The sequence below is a fragment of the Podarcis melisellensis genome (assembly GCF_964234715.1).
Source record: "Podarcis melisellensis genome assembly, chromosome: 5".
In the NCBI taxonomy this organism is placed as follows: domain Eukaryota; kingdom Metazoa; phylum Chordata; class Lepidosauria; order Squamata; family Lacertidae; genus Podarcis; species Podarcis melisellensis.
In genome coordinates this window covers 64,521,643-64,540,643 of record NC_138537.1, presented here as the reverse complement: position 1 = coordinate 64,540,643, position 19,001 = coordinate 64,521,643, and the positions used below count along the sequence as shown (strand labels likewise).

Genomic DNA, 19,001 nt, shown 5'->3' with positions numbered 1-19,001 from the left:
TGTGTCACCGGCCCTTCAAGCCATGTTTACATTGCTGACTATAAGGGGGAGGGAGTTTCTCAGAAGTGCTCTCCTTTCATTTTCTTTTTACATGCGCCGGCGAAACAACATGGCCAAGAAACTTGTTCTCTGCCTCTTAACCCTGTGCCTGGTAAGTCATTTTTCCTCCACATATCACCTCCCTGTAATCATTGAAATACCTGTTACTAGCTAGAACATTCTTATTCAGAAGCATTCTGTCAGTCTGTTGTTTTGAGAATTTTTTGCCAACAGTTCTGAAAGAAGGCTGCATAAGAAACGGTAGTCAGAGAGTGACAGGGTTTGAAACTGTATCCCAAATGGTTGGTTTGGTTTACTGTTTTGAACAGTGTGGTTGCTGACCCAGAAACAGTTTGTTTTTCTCTTGCGTAGGGGAAAAGAAGGTACTTTGAGAAGCTTGCACCTCAATAAAGATTATTAAAGCCTTTTTTTAAAAAACCACAAATTAAAAGCATTAATTCATAAACTATTGGATGCAGCCTGTACAGTAAATTCCTTTTCTTATCTGGCTATGCAGCTATCACCAGCACATGATGGTGGTTTTTTCCTTCCCTCAAACGACTAGCTTAGGTAAGTTAAAATCTTTGGATACTTAGTTTCCTCTAAAGCAATGCTGAGCTGTGTCAATAGGAAGTTGGTCATTGTTGTCAACTGGTCGGGAATTCAGCTTTCTTCCTGAATGTATTATTCGCAAATATATTTCAGAGAAGCAACAACTATCTCGCTCTTAGCATGATGCACTTTAATATCTATGGTTGACTGAGTTATTTTACTTTACAAATTAATCAAAGGGAAGTCCCAAGAAAAACTTGAAGGAAAGAGGGAGATGATACGTGGTAACTGTCAAGTCTGGGCATATGCCGTTGAGCTCAAGTCAGTAAGAAAGTACCTATGAGTCATTAAGTGTTATTGTATTCATGTAATAGAATATAACAGAATTTTCCATCCTGTGGACCACCACCTCATGCTAGATATGGTATTTTTATGTGCTCTGTTCTGTAGAAAAAGTCCCTGTCTTTTTTTCCCTTTTTCTTTTAAACTAGTGCATTAGGGACAAGATTCTAGATCTTCCTGTCATGCTAACTTTCTAGACACATGGACACATTTCACTTGAGGAACCGTTTAAAGATGCAAATTTCTCATCTTTAGCAATTTGAAGGAGGGTAGTCTCAGCTGGACTCTATCGTGTGAATTTGCCCTGAACATGATGAAGATTAGAAATTCTGTTGTTTCACTCACCTTAGTACAATGCAGCATATTATTATCAGTTTCTTATTATTGTAGTAAACATTATGTAGTAGTTTTGCAACAGATAAGCTCAAGAGATAACAGAAACAGGAAATCTTGTTTGGGGGGAGGTATGGAAGCATGCCAGGTGCACTAGATTTCTAACACTGTATCTGGCAGAATTTAAACTGCAGTGGCACAGAAGCTGCACTGATTGTGACAAGGACAGGCCGCAACGGAAATTCGGGCCTTCTTAACTGCGTAATCAGGGATGATTGTAAAAGGTGCAGGATTCATTTGCTTCCTTCACTACTCTGCTCAGGAGGGGAGAACTCCCTTGGTCATTGGTCATGTTGCCTGGGGCTGATGGGAGATAGATTTTTAATGAAATGGCAACATTAATGTGCAAAGCAAGGATACTCAGTATACTCAGAGTCAGGTTACTATGCTATAAAATAAAATTTAAGACACAGCATGCCCTTAAAAACACCAAAGGAGCCACAGCTGAGTGTACTCTGGTTTCCAGATGGGGAAGGGCCTGCAACATCCCGACAGCTGCGTCTTCTATTTTTCCTCACAGAAAGGAAAACTTAAGCTATGCACTTGGGGTGCTTACATCTTCTTTGGGGTCACACCAGTAGCCAAGAGTGATTCTCAAAATTACCCACAAGGAAGCCTCCCCCCACAAACTCAGAACTTCCAATCCCTTCTGTGCAGCCTTCTGTCATCAGAGTATATATGTCTTTACTTGCTTTGTTCTTTATTTTCATATGAATAAAACTTGACAAGGAGCAATTTGGTTGTCTTTATTGCCTATCAGAATCCAAAGAGAACTATTGTCTTTTCGGAAAATGCCATAATGCATTGAAATGCAATATTTATTTTCTCTCTCTCTCTCTCTCTCTCTCTCTCTCTCTCTCTCTCTCTCTCTCTCTTCTCTCTCTCTCTCTCTCTCTCTCTCTCCCCCCCCCTCTCTCTCTCTCTCTCTCTCATATAGGCATTTGATTTTATTACTCCTGGACCATTGCATGAGAATGTGTCTATGTCTATGACGCCCAGAGCACATAAGAAACCTGGGCCAGTGAAAAGTATTTTTAAGCGGAATGTTATCGGGTGTCGGAATGATACACAATATCTGTTTGATGATCTTTGCTGTGATAGTTGTAAGCCCGGTAGGTATGATTGTAAGATAACTGAGAAGCATTTCCATTTTCAATAGTGGAGAGCTGAAACACGGGTGCATTTTAGGAACATGCTCACCCCTATGGAACACTCAGCCTCTCCAGGCAGCTTTATACTTTGTTTTTGCATGAACCTGATTGCAAGGCAGTAAATGTTAGAGGGAAATGAATTAGGTTCTCATTGCCAAGGCAACCAGACTGATGCTCCTTCTCTCTCTCTCATCCAGTTAGAGCAGAATACAGATGGGGAAACACATTGAAGCCCTGTGCAGGCATTCTAGTCCCCATGAGGGAGTGGCTAGGGAAACCCAGCCAGATGGGTGGGGTATAAATAATTAAACTATTGTTGTTGTTGTTGTTGTTGTTATTACAGCCGAGATAAGTGTGCTAACTCTGGCCTCTGTTGCCATCACCATCACATTTCATGTGTCATTCTCATAAGGTTATCTAAAAGGAAAGCATTTGAATATTACTCTGTCAAGCTCCACTTAAGTCACATTATTAAATAGTTTGGAAATGGATACCTGTTTAACCTAATCACTATCTGGTTAGCATTGTTCCTGCAATGATTTGGCACTTAGGTGGTGCTGAACAAGAAAAAGTGATTCAGGAAATCTGAGACATTCAAGTGAATCACACCATCTTAATGTTTAAACTGCTTTTTTTGGTTTTTTAAAATAGGTTCCTTTGCTAAACGGGAAGGTTGCACAAAGGACAATCCTACAACTTCTTGTGAAAAATGCATAGATGGGGAAGAGTATATGGATAACTACAATTATCGCTCCAAATGTCTGCGATGTGGTCACTGTGACACGCAGCATGGTATGTTCGCAATCTAGAACTATTGGTTGTGATGCGTATTGCATCAGAGAGAAATGTTTTAAGTGCAAGTCTTTGCAGAAAGCCTAGCATGTGCAACACAGAGAAAAGGCTTCTTGTCTCCATACAAATGTTCCTCCGTATATGCATCAGATTGCATGCTGGGTAGGGTGGTGGTGGCAGCCATTGCACACACTGGCCTCTAGTGGATGGGAACCAAATAACAGAAGAGGACTCTTATTTATTAAAACAGCAAACATTATGTGCTGCTGTGGTGAAGACATGTAGACACATGGAACAAAACAGAACACAATGGGTGCAATATAGAAGTTATATCCTGATTTCCATCAACTGAAGACTCTTAAATATATGATCAAGCCTTTGGCTTTTCATTGAACTTCAAGAACACTTAGAATCACAGAGCTGAAGGGGCCTTGCCAATCATCTGTTTCTTTGCAGGGAATACAAGGCTACAGCAGCCCCTAACAGATGGCTGCCCAGCCTCTGCTTGAAGACCACCAGTACTTGGTTGCGTTGTTGACTTGCCCTTACCATTAAGAAGTGTCTCCTAATGTTCTCCAGAAAATCATTGGGCTGTAGGCCAGCATGCAGTTATTCCCTGCCATTTCCATGGAGGAACAGAATCACGCATGCATCTGAAAGGTGGGAGGGTAGCAGCAAGTCTGATAAAGTCCACTGGTGTGAAAGAAATTTAGCACATCTTGGTGGCATAACACACTAGTTAATGCAGTGTAAACAGAACATTAGAAACTGGGGAAGAAGTACTAGCATTATAACCAGGAAACCTAACACAACAATCCCAATGGACCTCTTTTTTGTGACAGTCCTTCAGGAATCAGCTTTGTTTCTCTTCAGATTCCAGTCCAATTCATCTGAGTCCTCAAAACCTGCCCACCATAAAAAGAACCAGTTCCTATATATATATAATTTAACAAAATGTTTCTATTTATTTTAGGACTTGAAGTTGAAAAGAATTGTACCATCCACCAGAACGTAAAATGTAGATGTAGGTCTGGCTACTTCTGCAATTCTTCTGAACCATGCCGCCACTGTTATCCATGCGATGTGTAAGTCTCCTGCACAGTTACTTACTAAAGGGCAATTTGAATGAAAAACAGGGACCGAAGACAGGATCTAAAGCATTTTTGAATTGTAGATCTTGCATTTGAACCTCTGAGCCTGCTCCCAATATATGTGGTCTCAGAAATATACAGTATCCACCCCATAGTTCTAAACATCTATTGCTTTGATGAGATAGGGTTGACTAGGGATGCACGAATCCTTAAAATGGAACACAGTTTTGTATGTGATATTCCCTGCAGTGCACATTTTGTACAGTTTACAACACTCTGCTCCTTAAATATGCATTTTTGTATGATTTTCTAGGCACTGCTCTTGAAACACACCCTTTGCACATCATATTTCCCCCTGCAAAATAGTTGTTTTTATGTATTTCCCCCATAAAATCTGCATTTTTTGTATGCACTTTCCCATAAAAGATACAGATCCCCGAATTCGAGCAATGCAAACCATCAACCTCTAGGGAGCCACAGATTTTGCACCCCTGCTCTGTATTCATAGGAATGCAACCCTCGATGGTCTGATTTGAAACTTTGTCCAAATCACAGGCTACTCATTATGGACTACCATAAAATAAGTAAATCCAGAAGGAAGAGAATGCACAATAATTTCCAAACACTAGGTGGCATCTTTGCTCTTCTTCCATGTGTTTCCAAACATTCTCTGGGTGTGTTTTGGAGTGGAGCATAATCTGAAGCTTGGCCAATGATGAGGGATGATGTACAACCATAACCACACTTTCCAGCTTCTCCGTAATGGACTCTAAGTTTCTGAACCTAGCCTAGAAAGGCCTAGCCTAGAAAGCCACTGAGGAGTGCACGTGCTTATGCTTCAAAGTCATTTTCTGGAGCAGAATGGAATAAGGGTGTGCATCATTAGCAATAAGTATTGGATACTCCAGGCATGGTATATAAATACCAAGAGCCCACTCTTTTGCTTTTGCATAGTTTAAGGATGGGAAATCAGTGGCTTTCCAGATGTTGAACTTCAACTCCCATCGTTCCTGGCAATTCTCTATGCTGGCAGGGGCTGATGGGAGTTGGAGTCCCGACAGCAGCTGGAGAGCTACTGATTCCATATCCTTGGCCTAGCCTGTGGAACAGTGCCTTCTATTTGTTTCACATAAAGTTCTAGCTTCCAGCTCTGGCCATTGATATCAGAGACTCTGAGCTGGAAAGTCAAAAGATCTAGACTGCAGCTTCTGGGAGGTCCAGCTTGACAATGTCATTGGAGGATACATTCCTCCAAAAGGAACTTCAAAATTCCTATATCATAATAAGAAACTCAAAAAGCAATAACTTGAGAAAATTGACTATTTTGCTCTGTTCCATTGACAGATGACCTAATCTTTCCATTGTTTTCAAATAATTTATTCACAGGTGTAAAGGTGGTAGAATTCTAGAAAATTGCACCCAAACCAATAACACCAGATGTGACAGAACAGGTAACTGTTGGGATCTTTGACTTAGCTCTGAAATATACCTCAAAGAAGGGAATGATTTACAAAAGAAGAGTTGGCTTTCGGTCTGCTGTTTCAGATGCATGACAACTTCAGTTTTCAGTCAGCCAAACTTTGGTCATCCTATCACTGGTCACTGGTTGGAGTGGGGTTGAGACCTCTCCTACATACAGCGCTCACCACTCTGCCTTGGGGTGGGTGGGAAGTGAAAGTCGGCATCGATTGCTCAAAAACTCAACAGCCACAGAGTGAAACAAACAGTTGTGTGAATGGGCTGTCAGTTGTTTTCAACCTGACTATATTTAAGGGGATGTTTGCATTTTGTACTGAGTGTGGTGGGGCTGGATTTCATTTGTTCATTCTACCCATAAAATGGCTTTGTGTCAAAGCTGAGCCTCACGAAGCAGAGATCTGCCATGTGAGCCATATAAGTCTAAAATGCTTATTGGTGAAAAGTATCTGCATATTCTGTATGAAACTTTGCAATGTTCTACTTAACAGAGATTGTACAAGATAAAACAGCTTCAATTGTTGCACCCGTTGCAACCATTGTCCTGGTGGCGATTGTCATTGGGGTAATGTGGTATGGTAAGTTGATGCACCTTTAAACTACCTTATTTATGTTCTAAAATATTCCGCAACCTGCAATGCATGCTTGAGGGTTGTACTTAAGGCTTATGTAGCATAGACATGGGTCTTTTCATGCCCAGCCACGTTTAAGAAAAGTTTGAGAGATTGTCTCAAGGTTCATGTGAACGTACTTCTACAGAACTAAGGTAGCAAGCCTCACCCCTCTTACCTGGGAGTAAGCACCATTAAATTTTACATGGTTTAGTTCTGAGCTGGTATTCCCTCAATCTGTTTTTTTGTCCCCAGCTTTAATCCAAGAGTGGATGGGGCTAGCAGGAAATGTAGTCTTTGTACTTCAGGAAACTTGTTTAATTGAGGTTTTAAACCCCTAATTAAGCATACAGTCAGGAGGGGGTGCAAGAAGGAGGTGCTGTGTCACCTCACCTCCCACCCTGTCCCCCCATGACTACAGACCTCTGCAGCAATCAGGATCCAACCGCCCACTCATCTGGTGAGCAGAGGGTTCAGTACTGCTCAATTTGGCAGCACGGACCTGTTCACCTGATGGAAGCAGGCTACTGGGAACAGGGCAGTGCAGGGCTGTTTGAAAGCCCTTTTGCAGACAGCCTCATGCTGTTGTTTTCAGGGGTTGCCTATCTCACCTTCTTTCCCCCTGTAATCCATCACTCCCCCCTACCTTTTGACCATCTCAGATCACTGCAGGTGGGCCAACACAACTCGAGACAATCTGGCACTGTCTCATCACAATCCAGCCCAAACCTTGATCAGTCTGATACAATTTGGGATATGGACTTTGGTCAAATCTGCTTCACAGCCCTAATGGGTACTTCTAGCCAGTCATGTAGAATTCTATGTCCCTTCCTATTGCTACTCCTGTTGTTTTATGAATGTAGTAAAACAAACAAACCATAGTTCTTTTCTGTGTGGCTGCAGTGCGTAAAAAGAAGAAAACCGCAGAGTACAATACCAAAGAGGAGCCAAATGGAATGGTGAGTATCCTTTCTTATTTTGAATACAGTGCATGATATTTACAATAAAATGGTATATAAATTTTATGACATAAATATATAAACATAACCCAAGGAATATTGTAAGAAAGAAAACAGGGGACAATGTTTTTCCTTAGATGAAAAATAGTTTTGTTGATCTTTGTGCTGGCAATGATGAAATAGCCAGACCAGCCTAGACCAAAATCAGAACCCTGGTTATATAGTAAATTCAAAGCACATTACAGCTGGCCACATAACAAAGTCCTTTGATCTAGATATGTGTATGTCCTTTTCACATTCTTATTTTATTTTAATTGAGTTTTATAGTTAGTTGCAAAAAATAAAATAAAATAAAATGTACATTGAGTTGCGTATTGAAAACAAAAAAATAATGAACTGAACTGTGTCTTACTGTGTTTTAATTTATTGGAAGCCACACAGAGTGGGTGGGGTGACCCAGTCAGATGGATGACATTTAAATAAAATAATAATAATAATAATAATAATAATAATAATAATAATAATAATAATCGCTCCCCCCACTTTTACCCAACCTGAAGGCATAGTTCAGATCTAAATAATGATAGTAAAGTTCATACAAGCTGCTGACGTCAATATAAAGGAAGATATTAACACAACCATATATTACATAATCTAGGGATGCAGGGGGCGCTGTAGTCTAAGCCACAGAGCCTAGAGCTTGCTGATTAGAAGGTCAGCAGTGAGCTCCTGTTGTTTGGTCCCAGCTCCTGTCAACCTAGCAGTAAATGGCGTTTCCGTGAGCTGCTCTGGTTCGCCAGAAGCAGCTTAGTCATGCTGGCTACTTGTCCCGGAAGCTGTCTGCGGACAAACGCTGGCTACCTCGGCCTATAGAGTGAGATGAGTGCACAACTCCAGAGTCGTCCATGACTGGACCTAATAGTCAGGGGTACCTTTACCTATATTACATAATACGGCAGGTACAGTTTGTCCTGTAATAATCCTTGTTCTTGGGCTCAATAAGCATGTGTGCCTTTTTGCAAACCTCATCACAAACTGACTATTAATCTAATCAGAAGATGGAACAATTTGATGGACCTCTGTGCATCATTTGGCCATAGATGTATTTAAATGCTTCTTTAGATCACATTGAAGTCAATGGTATTTAAATGCCATGAGTAACCTTGTGTTAGTTAGATGAGGGTTAGATGAGGGTTTGCCAATGTGGTGTTCCCCAGGTGTTTCTGGACTACAATTGCTGGAACAATTCTTGGGTTGGGATAACTGGCTAAAATGTTTTAAAATGTTTTAAACAGTTCTAATTTTGGTTCCTCTGTTTCGTTTTTGTCAGGTTGGTGTTGGTTAAATGTTTAGTTCCCCCCGACCCAAATTAATTACATTAATTTGGGTCGGGGGGGGAACTCTTTCCAGTAGCACTGTTTATTGTTGTTGTAGTTAGTGGTTTCTATTGATTTATTGGTTTGTTGCTTGTATAGGATATTTTGTTTTTGACAGTGTTTGAAAAAAGAAAAAAATTCTGACCTCCTTTTTACTCTTTTGCCTAGTGTTCAGACCTTAGTTGGCACAAAGAGTCCTTAAGTAGTTTGCAGAATGCTGTTTTTATTCTTAAAAAGTCTCCTCCAACCACGATCGACAGCTTTACACACATCAAACACAACCAGCTTTCTACCATCCAACCAACCCAACACCACACTAACATTGAACACTCTATATATATAAGTACAATTTGGTGAAAGGTTGCATGAGTCATTGTAGGCCGCTGACACATGTTGACTTAGTTCTTTTAGCATTAAAGAAACAGCCGCCAATTTTTAGCCGTAACAGTTTTTAATGTTCAATGTTTTGTTTTTTTATATATGTTGTAAGCTGCCCTTAGAGGAAATGAAGCCTCTCCGTTATCCAGGTATGGAAAAATATAAGATGATATTATTATTATTATTATTATTATTATTATTATTATTATTATTATTAATTGAATTTATATACTGCCCTATACCCGGAGGTCTCAGAGTGGTTCACAGAATAAAATCAAAATATAAAAGCACAAAATATGTAATCAAAATAAAGACAACCCAATAACCCCCCCCCCAAAAAACCCACCACATTTTAAAAGGGCATAGGCATGTTGGCCTGTATACAGGAGTGGAGGAAGGGGGTGCTGTGGGGGCAGGCTGCCCCGGGTGTCACCACTGGGGGGGGTGACAAAACACCTGGTGGCACTCACCGCGGGGCCTGCAGCATGCCCGAGCCATGCGTCTCTCCAGGGAGTGACACAGCAGCTTGGGCATCCTCTGGCTTCATCTGGCCCAAACGGTCCGCCCGCTGCCTTCCCCCCAGCTGTAGGGCGACTATGTGGGAGGAGGCAGGCAGATTCCAGAGGCCCCACGGAGTGTCCTGGCCTGGCTCGCCCTGCCTTGTGGGTGTCTGGCCCCTCCCCTGGGTGCAGGGCACACGCAGCACCAGGCGCCCGATCGGCTTGCTCTGCCACTGCCTGTATAGCACAGATTTGGCCACGGTATCATCTTAGTTACAGCACAGACTTTTGCAGTATGCTCTACTTTTAGCAGAGTCTGGAAACTTCAGCTGGTCCCGAATGTGGCAGCTAAATTATAAACTGGAGCTGCCTTCTTAGGAGCATGTTAGGAACTGCACTGGTTTCCTATTGTTTCTGGACCTAATTCAAAGTGCTGTGGCGATCTTTAAAGCTCTTTATCATTTGGGACAAGTTTATCTGAAGGACCCCTTACAAGCAAACCTGCAATAAGGCCTCCTATGTGTTTCATCTACATTGTCAGGAATAGGTAGAGGACCTTATTGGTAGTCATCATTTATGGAACTCCAGAGAGAAGAGGAAAGCAGGGGCTCTCTAATGGTCTTCCACTATATAGATAAGACCATTCTTTTTAGAATTGGACAGTTCAGTGGTTGTCAGGGACTGGACTGAGGAGGAATGCTGGAGACCGTCTCCCCCTCCTTCTGAACCTTCCAGAGAAGAGGAAGACAGTATTGATTTACAACAGTGGTTTGCAGAAGGTCACGGCTCAGAGATAGAAGAGGGACAAAGATGAGAAATAATGAGGGAGGGGGAGGAGCAGAGCCAGAGCAGCTGGCTGACACGTTATCATTAGAAAGCATTCCAGACCCACCTTCTCCCAGAACCTAGCGAGCAGTGAAAGTGGGAGAACAGAAAGCTAAGAGGCAAATGGCCTTAAGCAGCCACCATAAAGGGGGTGGTGCTGTTGACGATTAAGAAGGGAAGGGGGGAGGAGATTATTTGGAGCAATGCCATTACCCCAAGAGGCAACATTTCTAAGCTTCTCTCTGTGAACAATGAATAAAAGACATTGGTAAGAACTTATTATCTATCTATTACTGGCAGTCTGGCGTGAGGGGGAGAGATCAGATTCGCTGAGGCCTGATGGGTGGAGTGCAATAGGGCCAGCAATGGACCTTGTCTGGACTCTGTTGCCATCACATGATAGGAAGTGGCCCAATCTGGGAACTGGGGTAGCCAACGGCATTTTTCCAACCGATCAGCACAAGTGCCAGGGCTGTTGATGCGACACTGGCTTCCCTTCTCTATGAAGCCCACTCACTGTCAGCCAGGATTTAGTATTACATACAGTGGTGCCTCGCAAGACGAAATTATTTCGTTCCGCAAGTTTTTTCGTCTTGCGAGTTTTTCGTCTTGCGAAGCACGGTTTCCCATAGGAATGCATTGAAAATCAATCAATGCGTTCCTATGGAAACCGCCTTCAGACCAGGTCCGGGGACAGTCTGTACCCCGACCTCTTCTGAAGGCTGGGGGGGGGACAAGGGCTTTTCTTCCCACCCCCAGCATTTTAAAAAACCCCGGGACCACAGAGGACTTCTCCGCTGCCCCGGGGTTTTTTAAAATGCTGGCAGGCAACTTCTCCGCTGTCCCGGGGCGATTTTAAAGCCCCCGGGAAGGCAGGCAGGGGGAGCAAAGACTTTCGCCCCCCGCCAGCCTTCAGAAGAGGTCCAGGACCTCTTCTGAAGGCCGGCGGGGGGCGAAAGTCTTTGCTCCCCCCCACCTGCCTTCAAAAGCCATCCAGGATAGTGGAGAAACGCACTGCGTTTCTCCGCTCTCCCGGGAAGGCAGGCAGGGGAGAGCAAAGACATTTGCCCCCCGCCGGCCTTCAGAAGAGGTCCAGGACCTCTTCTGAAGGCCGGCGGGGGGCAAAAGTTTTTGATCCCCCCCCCCCGTCTGCCTTCAAAAGCCGTCCGGGATAGCGGGAAGCGCTTCCCTGCTATCCCGGACCACTTTTAAAATGCTGGCGGTGGGGAGCAAAGCCTTTCGGCCCCCGCCGGCCTTCCTGGACCTCTTCTGAAGGCCGGAGGGGGGGGGAAGGCTTTGCTCCCCACCGCCAGCATTTAAAAGAGGTCCCCAGAGATTTCCCTATGGGCTTTCTTCTTGCAAAGCAAGCCCATAGGGAAATTCGTCTTGCGAAGCAACTCGCAAACGGAAAACCCTTTCGTCTTGCGGGTTTTCCGTCTTGCGAGGCATTCGTCTTGCGGGGCACCACTGTATTTAGATATGGATTCTAGTGAGACATGTCTTGCTATTTTACATGTCTTGCTATTTTACATGTCTTGCTATTTTTTGGTCACTTGATTGCTTTCTTTTTCATTTGTAAATCATCCTACTTTGATTAAATGAATAATAAAAGTCATGTAAAATTTTGATAAGTGAGCTAGATGTCGCATGGTAGACATATGTAACCATCTCTCCCCCCCTTTCTTTCTTTCTTTCTTTCTTTGGGGGGGGGAGATGAATAGCATTGCTGAATCAACCCAGGTTTTAGAAAGGTAGTTGTTTGCTTTTTTCCGCAAGAGGAAAAAAATGTATCACCTTGGAGAAAGTAACTCACTATATGACATGGGTGGCACTGTGGTCTTAACCACAGAGCCTAGGGCTTGCCGCTGAGAAAGTTCGAATCTCCGCGATGGAATGAGCTCCCATTGCTCGGTCCCTGCTCCTGCTAACCTAGCAGTTCGAAAGCACATCTAAATTGCAAGTAGATAAACAGCATAAATACCTTCCCCTGGCAAGAAGGTAAACAGCATTTCCGTGCGCTGCTCTGGTTCGCCAGAAGCGGCTTAGTCATGCTGGCCACATGACCCTGAAGCTGTACGCCGGCTCCCTCGGCCAGTAAAGTGAGATGAGCGCCACAACCCCAGAGTCGTCCATGACTGGACCTAATAGTCAGGGGTCCCTTTACCTTTAACTCACTACCAAGCTGTGTAAAAATGGAGGTGGAGCAGTCACATGAGAAGACAGTACCTCCTTGGAATGACATATTTATGGCTTTACATAGGCGTCATATATGTAAATGACAGTAAAATTGAGCAAAATATTAAACAGGCAACTCTCAATTTATATGGGGGTTACATTCTGGGGATAGCATGTGAAACCAAAATCAAGTATAGTCAAAACACATTAGGTTCAATGGCAGGTGGGATTAACAAAGTCTTTCCCCCCAGAACCTGCCCCCTTTCTCCCTACTTTTTTTTTTTAAAAAAAGCAAACAAACAAACACAATTTTTTGGGTAAACACTTAAAGATGAATGAGTGCAAGTTAAATGTGCATAAGCTGCGAGTTACCTGTTTATGCAGATAATATGTTGTTGTGGGTTTAGGGGGTCAGTCTGGGTGTTACCCGAGTACCTTCTAATTCTTGGGTCCCCACACACAGTGAAGGCCAAAATCTGTTGCTGAACTTATTGGACAAGGTTCTTTGCAAGACAATTTGCTTCTCTGGCCAATTAAATGTCCTCAACAGCAACCGAAAAGAATGAGCTAGGTTGCAAGAACAAAAAATGTTCTAAATGACTAATGCACGAGCCTTTTTTCCACCCCCCTCACATAGCTGCTATGTAGGAGAGAGATAGGGGGACAGTTGGGTGTGAGCTAAGCTAGAAGCAGGCTGGGAGCTGGAACATGCTTGCTCTGTGCTGGATCCAAATCTGTGATGAATGAAGAAGGAAGACCTTTGGGGTCAATAATGCTGTGAGCCCCTCCATATTATGACGAGGTTGCATATATGCATAAATAAAACCATATATCCTAAAGACACCTGACCTTCATTCCAAGGAAGCCAACCCTGGGAAGCACCTGGAACCCCTCGATTCTCTCTCTGCTTGGAGATTTGGATGGTGTGTAACATTCCCCCCATTTTTTCCTTTCTAGATATTGATCTGCTCCCTCACATTCCTGTTATTGCAGAGGAGATGCGGCACTCAGAAGTCATGACTTTTGTTCGGAGACTGAATGTGACGTCCAATCGCATAGATGTGATCATGAAGGATAATCCAAATGATGGCGCTGAGCAGAAAATAAAGCTGTTGGAATGTTGGTACCAAGAACATGGGATGAAAGATGCTTATAAGACTTTGATCACCACACTGAGAGACCTTCGCTTTCGTGCCACTGCTGATAAGATTGAACAAGAAATAAATGGTGCAAGAAAATAGCAATCAGGCTCCTTCCTGATCACTGGTTTATATACATTCAGTTGATCTTCTGCTCACCTCATGCTTTCGTTGGTGTCATCAAATAGCAGAATGGCTACAAAGTGTATGACTGCATTCTGTTCTCTTAATCCAGTGTTTCTCAATGAGGGGTGCATGAGGATCTAAAGGGAAGGAGGGTATGAGTGCTTCTATGATATTTAAATTCTTTAGAAGTTCAAATGAAATAAAGGAGCCTCGTTTGAAGAGGAGCATGAGATTTGTATAGCAGAGAAAAGGAGGCATGGATTAAAAAAAGATTGAGTTAATTCTTCAATGAATGGGATTACACTAATTCAGGAAAACAAAGCAAATAATCATGAAATCTTTCTTCTTTCGCTGGCAGAAAAAGAAAATTGATTTGTCAACCCAAAATTCGGGAATATTCAGCACAGCTCTCTTTCTAAAGTGCTGAAACAATACTGCTTGCAGACCAGCACTGTTTATGTGTTTGTTTATCACTGCAAGAGAGTGGGTCTTTTCAGTGATGGCACCCTGGCTGTGTAATGCCCTGCCCAGAGTGGCTTGGCTGGTTGGTGCCTGCCTTGGAGTGAATTTAGTGCTAGTCAAAAACCTTAATATTATTTTCTAGGCCTTTTAATCTGTTTTAGCTTTAAGCTACTTTTGCTTTCTGTGACTGCATTGATACTTCTTTGTTTTTATTGTTATTGAATCTCACATGGCTTTATTTCTCCTTGTAAGTCACCCAAGAATGCTGTTGCAGCCTATAAAATTGGTTCAGCCTGTAAATATGTAAATAAACAGTTTATTTTAAAAGGTATCACTATTCTCCAGTATTCTCTCCTCATGAAAAGATGGATCCTATATAAATTGCCTGTGAAATTTCTTACCATTCAAAGAATATTATGATTTGTTCCAGCACCTTCATCTGAAACCCGCCTACAAATTTCTATATACCCATTCTGAACATCCTCCAAAGGCCAATTAGGCCTGGCAACAGAGATGTTTGAATGCAACTCACCCATTTTTACATGTTTGCAAATAACAGCTGGGTGTGTGTGGTCCGTATTAGGACATGATGCAAGAACACCGTCACTTTACTGCTGTGCCATTTTCCAAAATGGAAATTGCAACCCCTCCAAGTATATTTTGCCCCATTAAGAGGAGAGCAAGCGAGAGAGCGAGAGATCTACATATATACATTTTTCCCCTGACAGTGCAAATGGTATGTTTTACCCTAGTATATGCAGGATGCGGGTGGTGCTGTGGGTTAAACCACAGAGCTTAGGACTTGCCAATCAGAAGGTTGGCGGTTCGAATCCCCGCAACGTGGTGAGCTCCCATTGCTCGGTCCCTGCTCCTGCCAACCTAGCAGTTTGAAAGCACATCAAAGTGCAAGTAGATAAATAGGTACCGCTCCGGCGGGAAGATAAACAGCGTTTCCGTGCACTGCTCTGGTTTGCCAGAGGTGGCTTAGTCATGCTGGCCACATGACCCGGAAGCTGTACGCCGGCTCCCTTGGCCAGTAAAGCGAGATGAGCGCTGCAACCCCAGAGTTGGCCATGACTGGACCTAATGGTCAGGGGTCCCTTTACCTTTACCTTTATTCATTTTTGTACCCATTCCATACCTGGAGAACTGCAATGCAAAATTTGGAGAAGCATGAGTTTTGAATGAGGAACGCATGTTTCAGTTCGCCTATTGTTTCAGAAAGCACAAATGCTAACTGAATTGAATTTCTCCCCCATCCCTACTATGGGGCCAAGCAGAAGTTCCCTGCCATTCCTTTCTAGAAATGGCCCTGCAGATGGGGGTCTCTAACTCCCAAACTACAGGCTCTAAGACTGGATGTGTTGGGTCAAGCAGGAAAAAAAGAAATGGGGGGAGGAGGGGAAAATGACTCAAATATTTCAGGAGCCAGACCAAGCTCTCCTGCTCACAAAGGAGACATGAAGCTGATGTAGATTATACCCTTTCCTTCCTAAAAGGTGCACAGACCTTGCATTTCCGTCTGGTGGCAAACTTTAGATAGAATGGAATTTCCCCAGCAGCTGTGGCTATTCAAACCTTTCTTTTTCTCTTCCTCTTTTTTATTTTTATTTTAAGAAAAGCACCTCAGGAATGAGTCATTCCCTCCCAAGAGAAATGTGTAGGCCTGGCCTATATATTAAATGAGGGCTGTAACAGTGGTTTCAACCTTTTCTCCATAGTTCAAGAGGCAAACTTCATTCCAATCCCCCCCCCCAAAAGAAAAAAACACCAAAAGGGGGAAGGAAGAGAAATTAAAACATTTGCACAAATAATAGCAATGCATGTGTTTATTAGGAGAAAGTCACACCCAAACACTGATGAATTGTCATGAGGGTTTTAAAAAGAAATTAATCACAAATTGCTACAAAAATGTGTAGAGCCAAATTTGACATTGGCAAAAGGAGAAACAGAGAACAAACATTGACAGGTCTTTCCATGGCTTTTGAAACCAGCTGGGCTTACGTCTAAGCAGACCCCATCAGGTTGGGGAGTCTGTGATAGCCATGGTGAACGTTGAAGCAGGGCAGTCTGTTATTCCATATGCCTTAAAGCTGAACTCTTTTTCCCTACTGGCTTCACTGACTGCCATTCTGTGGTCTCTGAGAGTACAGTGGTACCTTGGGTTACAGACACTTTAGGTTATAGAGTCCACTAACCCAGAAATAGTACTTCGGGTTAAGAATTTTGCTTCAGGATGAGAACAGAAATCGTGCGGCGGCAGCGGGAGATCCCATTAGCTAAAGTGGTACCTCAGGTTAAGAACAGTTTCAGGTTAAGAATGGACCCGAGGTACCACTGTACTCCTGTTCTCCAAGTTAATGCAGTCCTCAACAGGAAAAGAGATTTCCTGAGCTGTTATGTGATATTTGTATGATGGGGAGAAAGTCAAACATCCTTAACATAATCAATCAACTGAATGTGTTTTCCCTTTGTGGAAGTATCCACCAGATGGCAGCATTCTAATAAGAAATAAATTCAGGAAGTTGGTGTCTTTTTCTTCCAGGAAAGAAAACCGAGTTCTATTTTTTTAACATGTTTTTTTACTTTTTTAAAAAATGAGATTGAGCCCCAAAATCCTTCCAGCACCCAATCCTTGTCTACCAGTTACACAACTATTGGTGTTGAAAGTCCTCTATGCTGACTGCCCTAAGATCTTCCAGAGCGTGGAGCCAAACAACCACTATACCAAGAATGGTGCTGGCAGCTGTTTCCCCCCCCATGAATTGGATTGCTAAAAACAAACAAACTGCCAAACTCATTTCTGGAAATTACTGCCTTTCACACAGCCTGCCACAATTATTTTAGCATTATTAATATATATATAGCTATAAAATGATCTGTGCAAGTTATGTTGCTCAAGTTTCAGTTACACATGAAACCTTAAACTCAGGGCTGCAGCTTTAACTAATTTATCGGTTAGGTTAATCTCTCTGAAATTTACTGGTGGACCATAAAAGTGCCCCAATTAATTGTCAAGCAGTTTTAAAAGAACTGCTTTAATAGAAATATTTATAAAAGGTGCAGGTGGCAAGCATTATTATTCAGGCTCCCTCAGCCTGAAAGCGAGATGAGCACTGCAACCCCAGAGTCGTCTGCAACTGGACTTAACTGTCAGGGGTCCTTTACCTTTACCTTTTTATTTAGAAGTTCTTTGTCATTGCATTGTCCCAAGGAATCTGTTTTCCAAAGCAGGAGGGCGAAAGCTTCACCGGCAGCAATGGGACTGAGTGGTGGTTACGAGTAGCCACAAACGGAAATCATTTGGTGCCAGAGGTTCTCCATAAACTGGAATAAACTGTTCCTCATCAACCACAGATTGCATGAAGCGGATAAGCATGGTTTGCTAGCCTCAATTTTAATTGCTGGTAGGAGAGCAGTGAGCAAGCACAACATCTCAGATGCACTTGGGGAAGTGGCTTTGGGGTTCATAAATAATACTTTTAATTGCCACCAATGTATTTACGTTTTAGCCCAAAGGTCTAGCTTTCTTCCACACTTGCATGCTACTCCTATGAGCTACGTGACTCAAAACATGCAACAGAAATGGCCTCTTCATTGTACTTGTTCGGATTGTATAGTAAGCCCTCTACTCCACTCGAGTCTGTTTACCTTGAGACATTTCAAATTTCACCTGCCTGTTGAAGCACAGGGCTGCTCTTCCTCCTCCTCCTCCTCCTCCTCCTCCTTCCAAGCTTGAAAAAAGAGGAACTACACAAATTTAGTTAGCTATTTTGTATAAAAGTACAGTGGTACCTCTGGTTACAAACAAACTTAATTCGTTCCAGAGGTCTGTTCTTAACCTGAAAATGTTCTTAACCTGAAGCACCACTTTAGCTAATGGGGCCTCCAGCTGCTGCCATGCCGCTGCCACCCAATTTCTGTCCTCAATCTGGGGCAAAGATCTTAACCCGAGGTACTACTTCTGGGTTAGCAGAGTCTATAACCCGAAGTGTTTATATTCCGAGCTACCACTGTATGGGGACAGTGTACAACAGTAAAACATAAAACACAAACTATACAGTAATCATTAAAGTGCCTGCAATTTAAACAGCTGCAGACATCAGTCCACATGAAAAGGGCTTCAACAGATGCTTGTAAGTCAAGGCCAGCCCAAGTAGCTCAGTCGATAGAGCATGAGACTCGTCATCTCAGAGTTGTGGGTTTGAGCCCCATGTTGGGCAGAATATTCCCACTGCCTTGCAGAGAGCTGGACTAGATGATCCTGGCGGTCCCTTCCAACTCTATAATTCTATGATTCCAAGACATACGACAAACAACATAATGCACCATTCCCGGTCAGGGAAAAAGTGACGAGTGAAGGTCTTGCTGCCTGAGGCATTTGCCTCAACCTTGCCTCATGGGTGGGGTGGGCTGGCCTGACTGAAAATCGAATGTGAGCGTACCTGCTGAATCTCTACTGGAACAATATTCCACAGCATGGAACCATTGGCATAAAATGCCCAACTTCTAGTGGAGGCCAGTGGGGGCCCCTCTTGTAACATGGGGGAGAACTAGCAACTGCTCAGACAGTTCTTAAGGTATCATGGAAACCAAGTTATTCAGGGCTTTGTA

The 19,001-nt window shown here is 43.0% G+C and overlaps 1 protein-coding gene across 2 annotated transcripts; it reads left to right on the top strand.

Moving 5' to 3' along the window:
• FAS (Fas cell surface death receptor) lies at positions 1 to 14,718 on the top strand. 2 transcript variants are annotated; one of them, XM_081912239.1, is made up of 9 exons: positions 1 to 151; positions 2,264 to 2,438; positions 3,129 to 3,269; positions 4,243 to 4,354; positions 5,747 to 5,811; positions 6,328 to 6,414; positions 7,351 to 7,406; positions 9,273 to 9,309; positions 13,618 to 14,718. In XM_081912239.1, the coding sequence occupies exons 1-9, from the start codon at positions 23 to 25 to the stop codon at positions 13,899 to 13,901; spliced, it is 1,086 nt and encodes a 361-aa protein (XP_081768365.1). In that variant the 5' UTR covers positions 1 to 22; the 3' UTR covers positions 13,902 to 14,718. The 2 variants fall into 2 exon arrangements, with proteins under 2 accessions (XP_081768365.1, XP_081768366.1); XM_081912240.1 differs by lacking the exon at positions 6,328 to 6,414.
• The last annotated feature ends 4,283 nt before the right edge of the window (positions 14,719 to 19,001 follow it).

Excerpts from the sequence above, each read along its gene's own strand:
- FAS (XM_081912239.1), top strand. The coding sequence starts at position 23 with ATGTTTACATTGCTGACTATAAGGGGGAGGGAGTTTCTCAGAAGTGCT. Across the intron at positions 152-2,263 it reads GCCTCTTAACCCTGTGCCTG|GCATTTGATTTTATTACTCC; the intron begins GTAAGTCATTTT and ends TCTCTCATATAG. Across the intron at positions 9,310-13,617 it reads GAAGCCTCTCCGTTATCCAG|ATATTGATCTGCTCCCTCAC; the intron begins GTATGGAAAAAT and ends TTTCCTTTCTAG.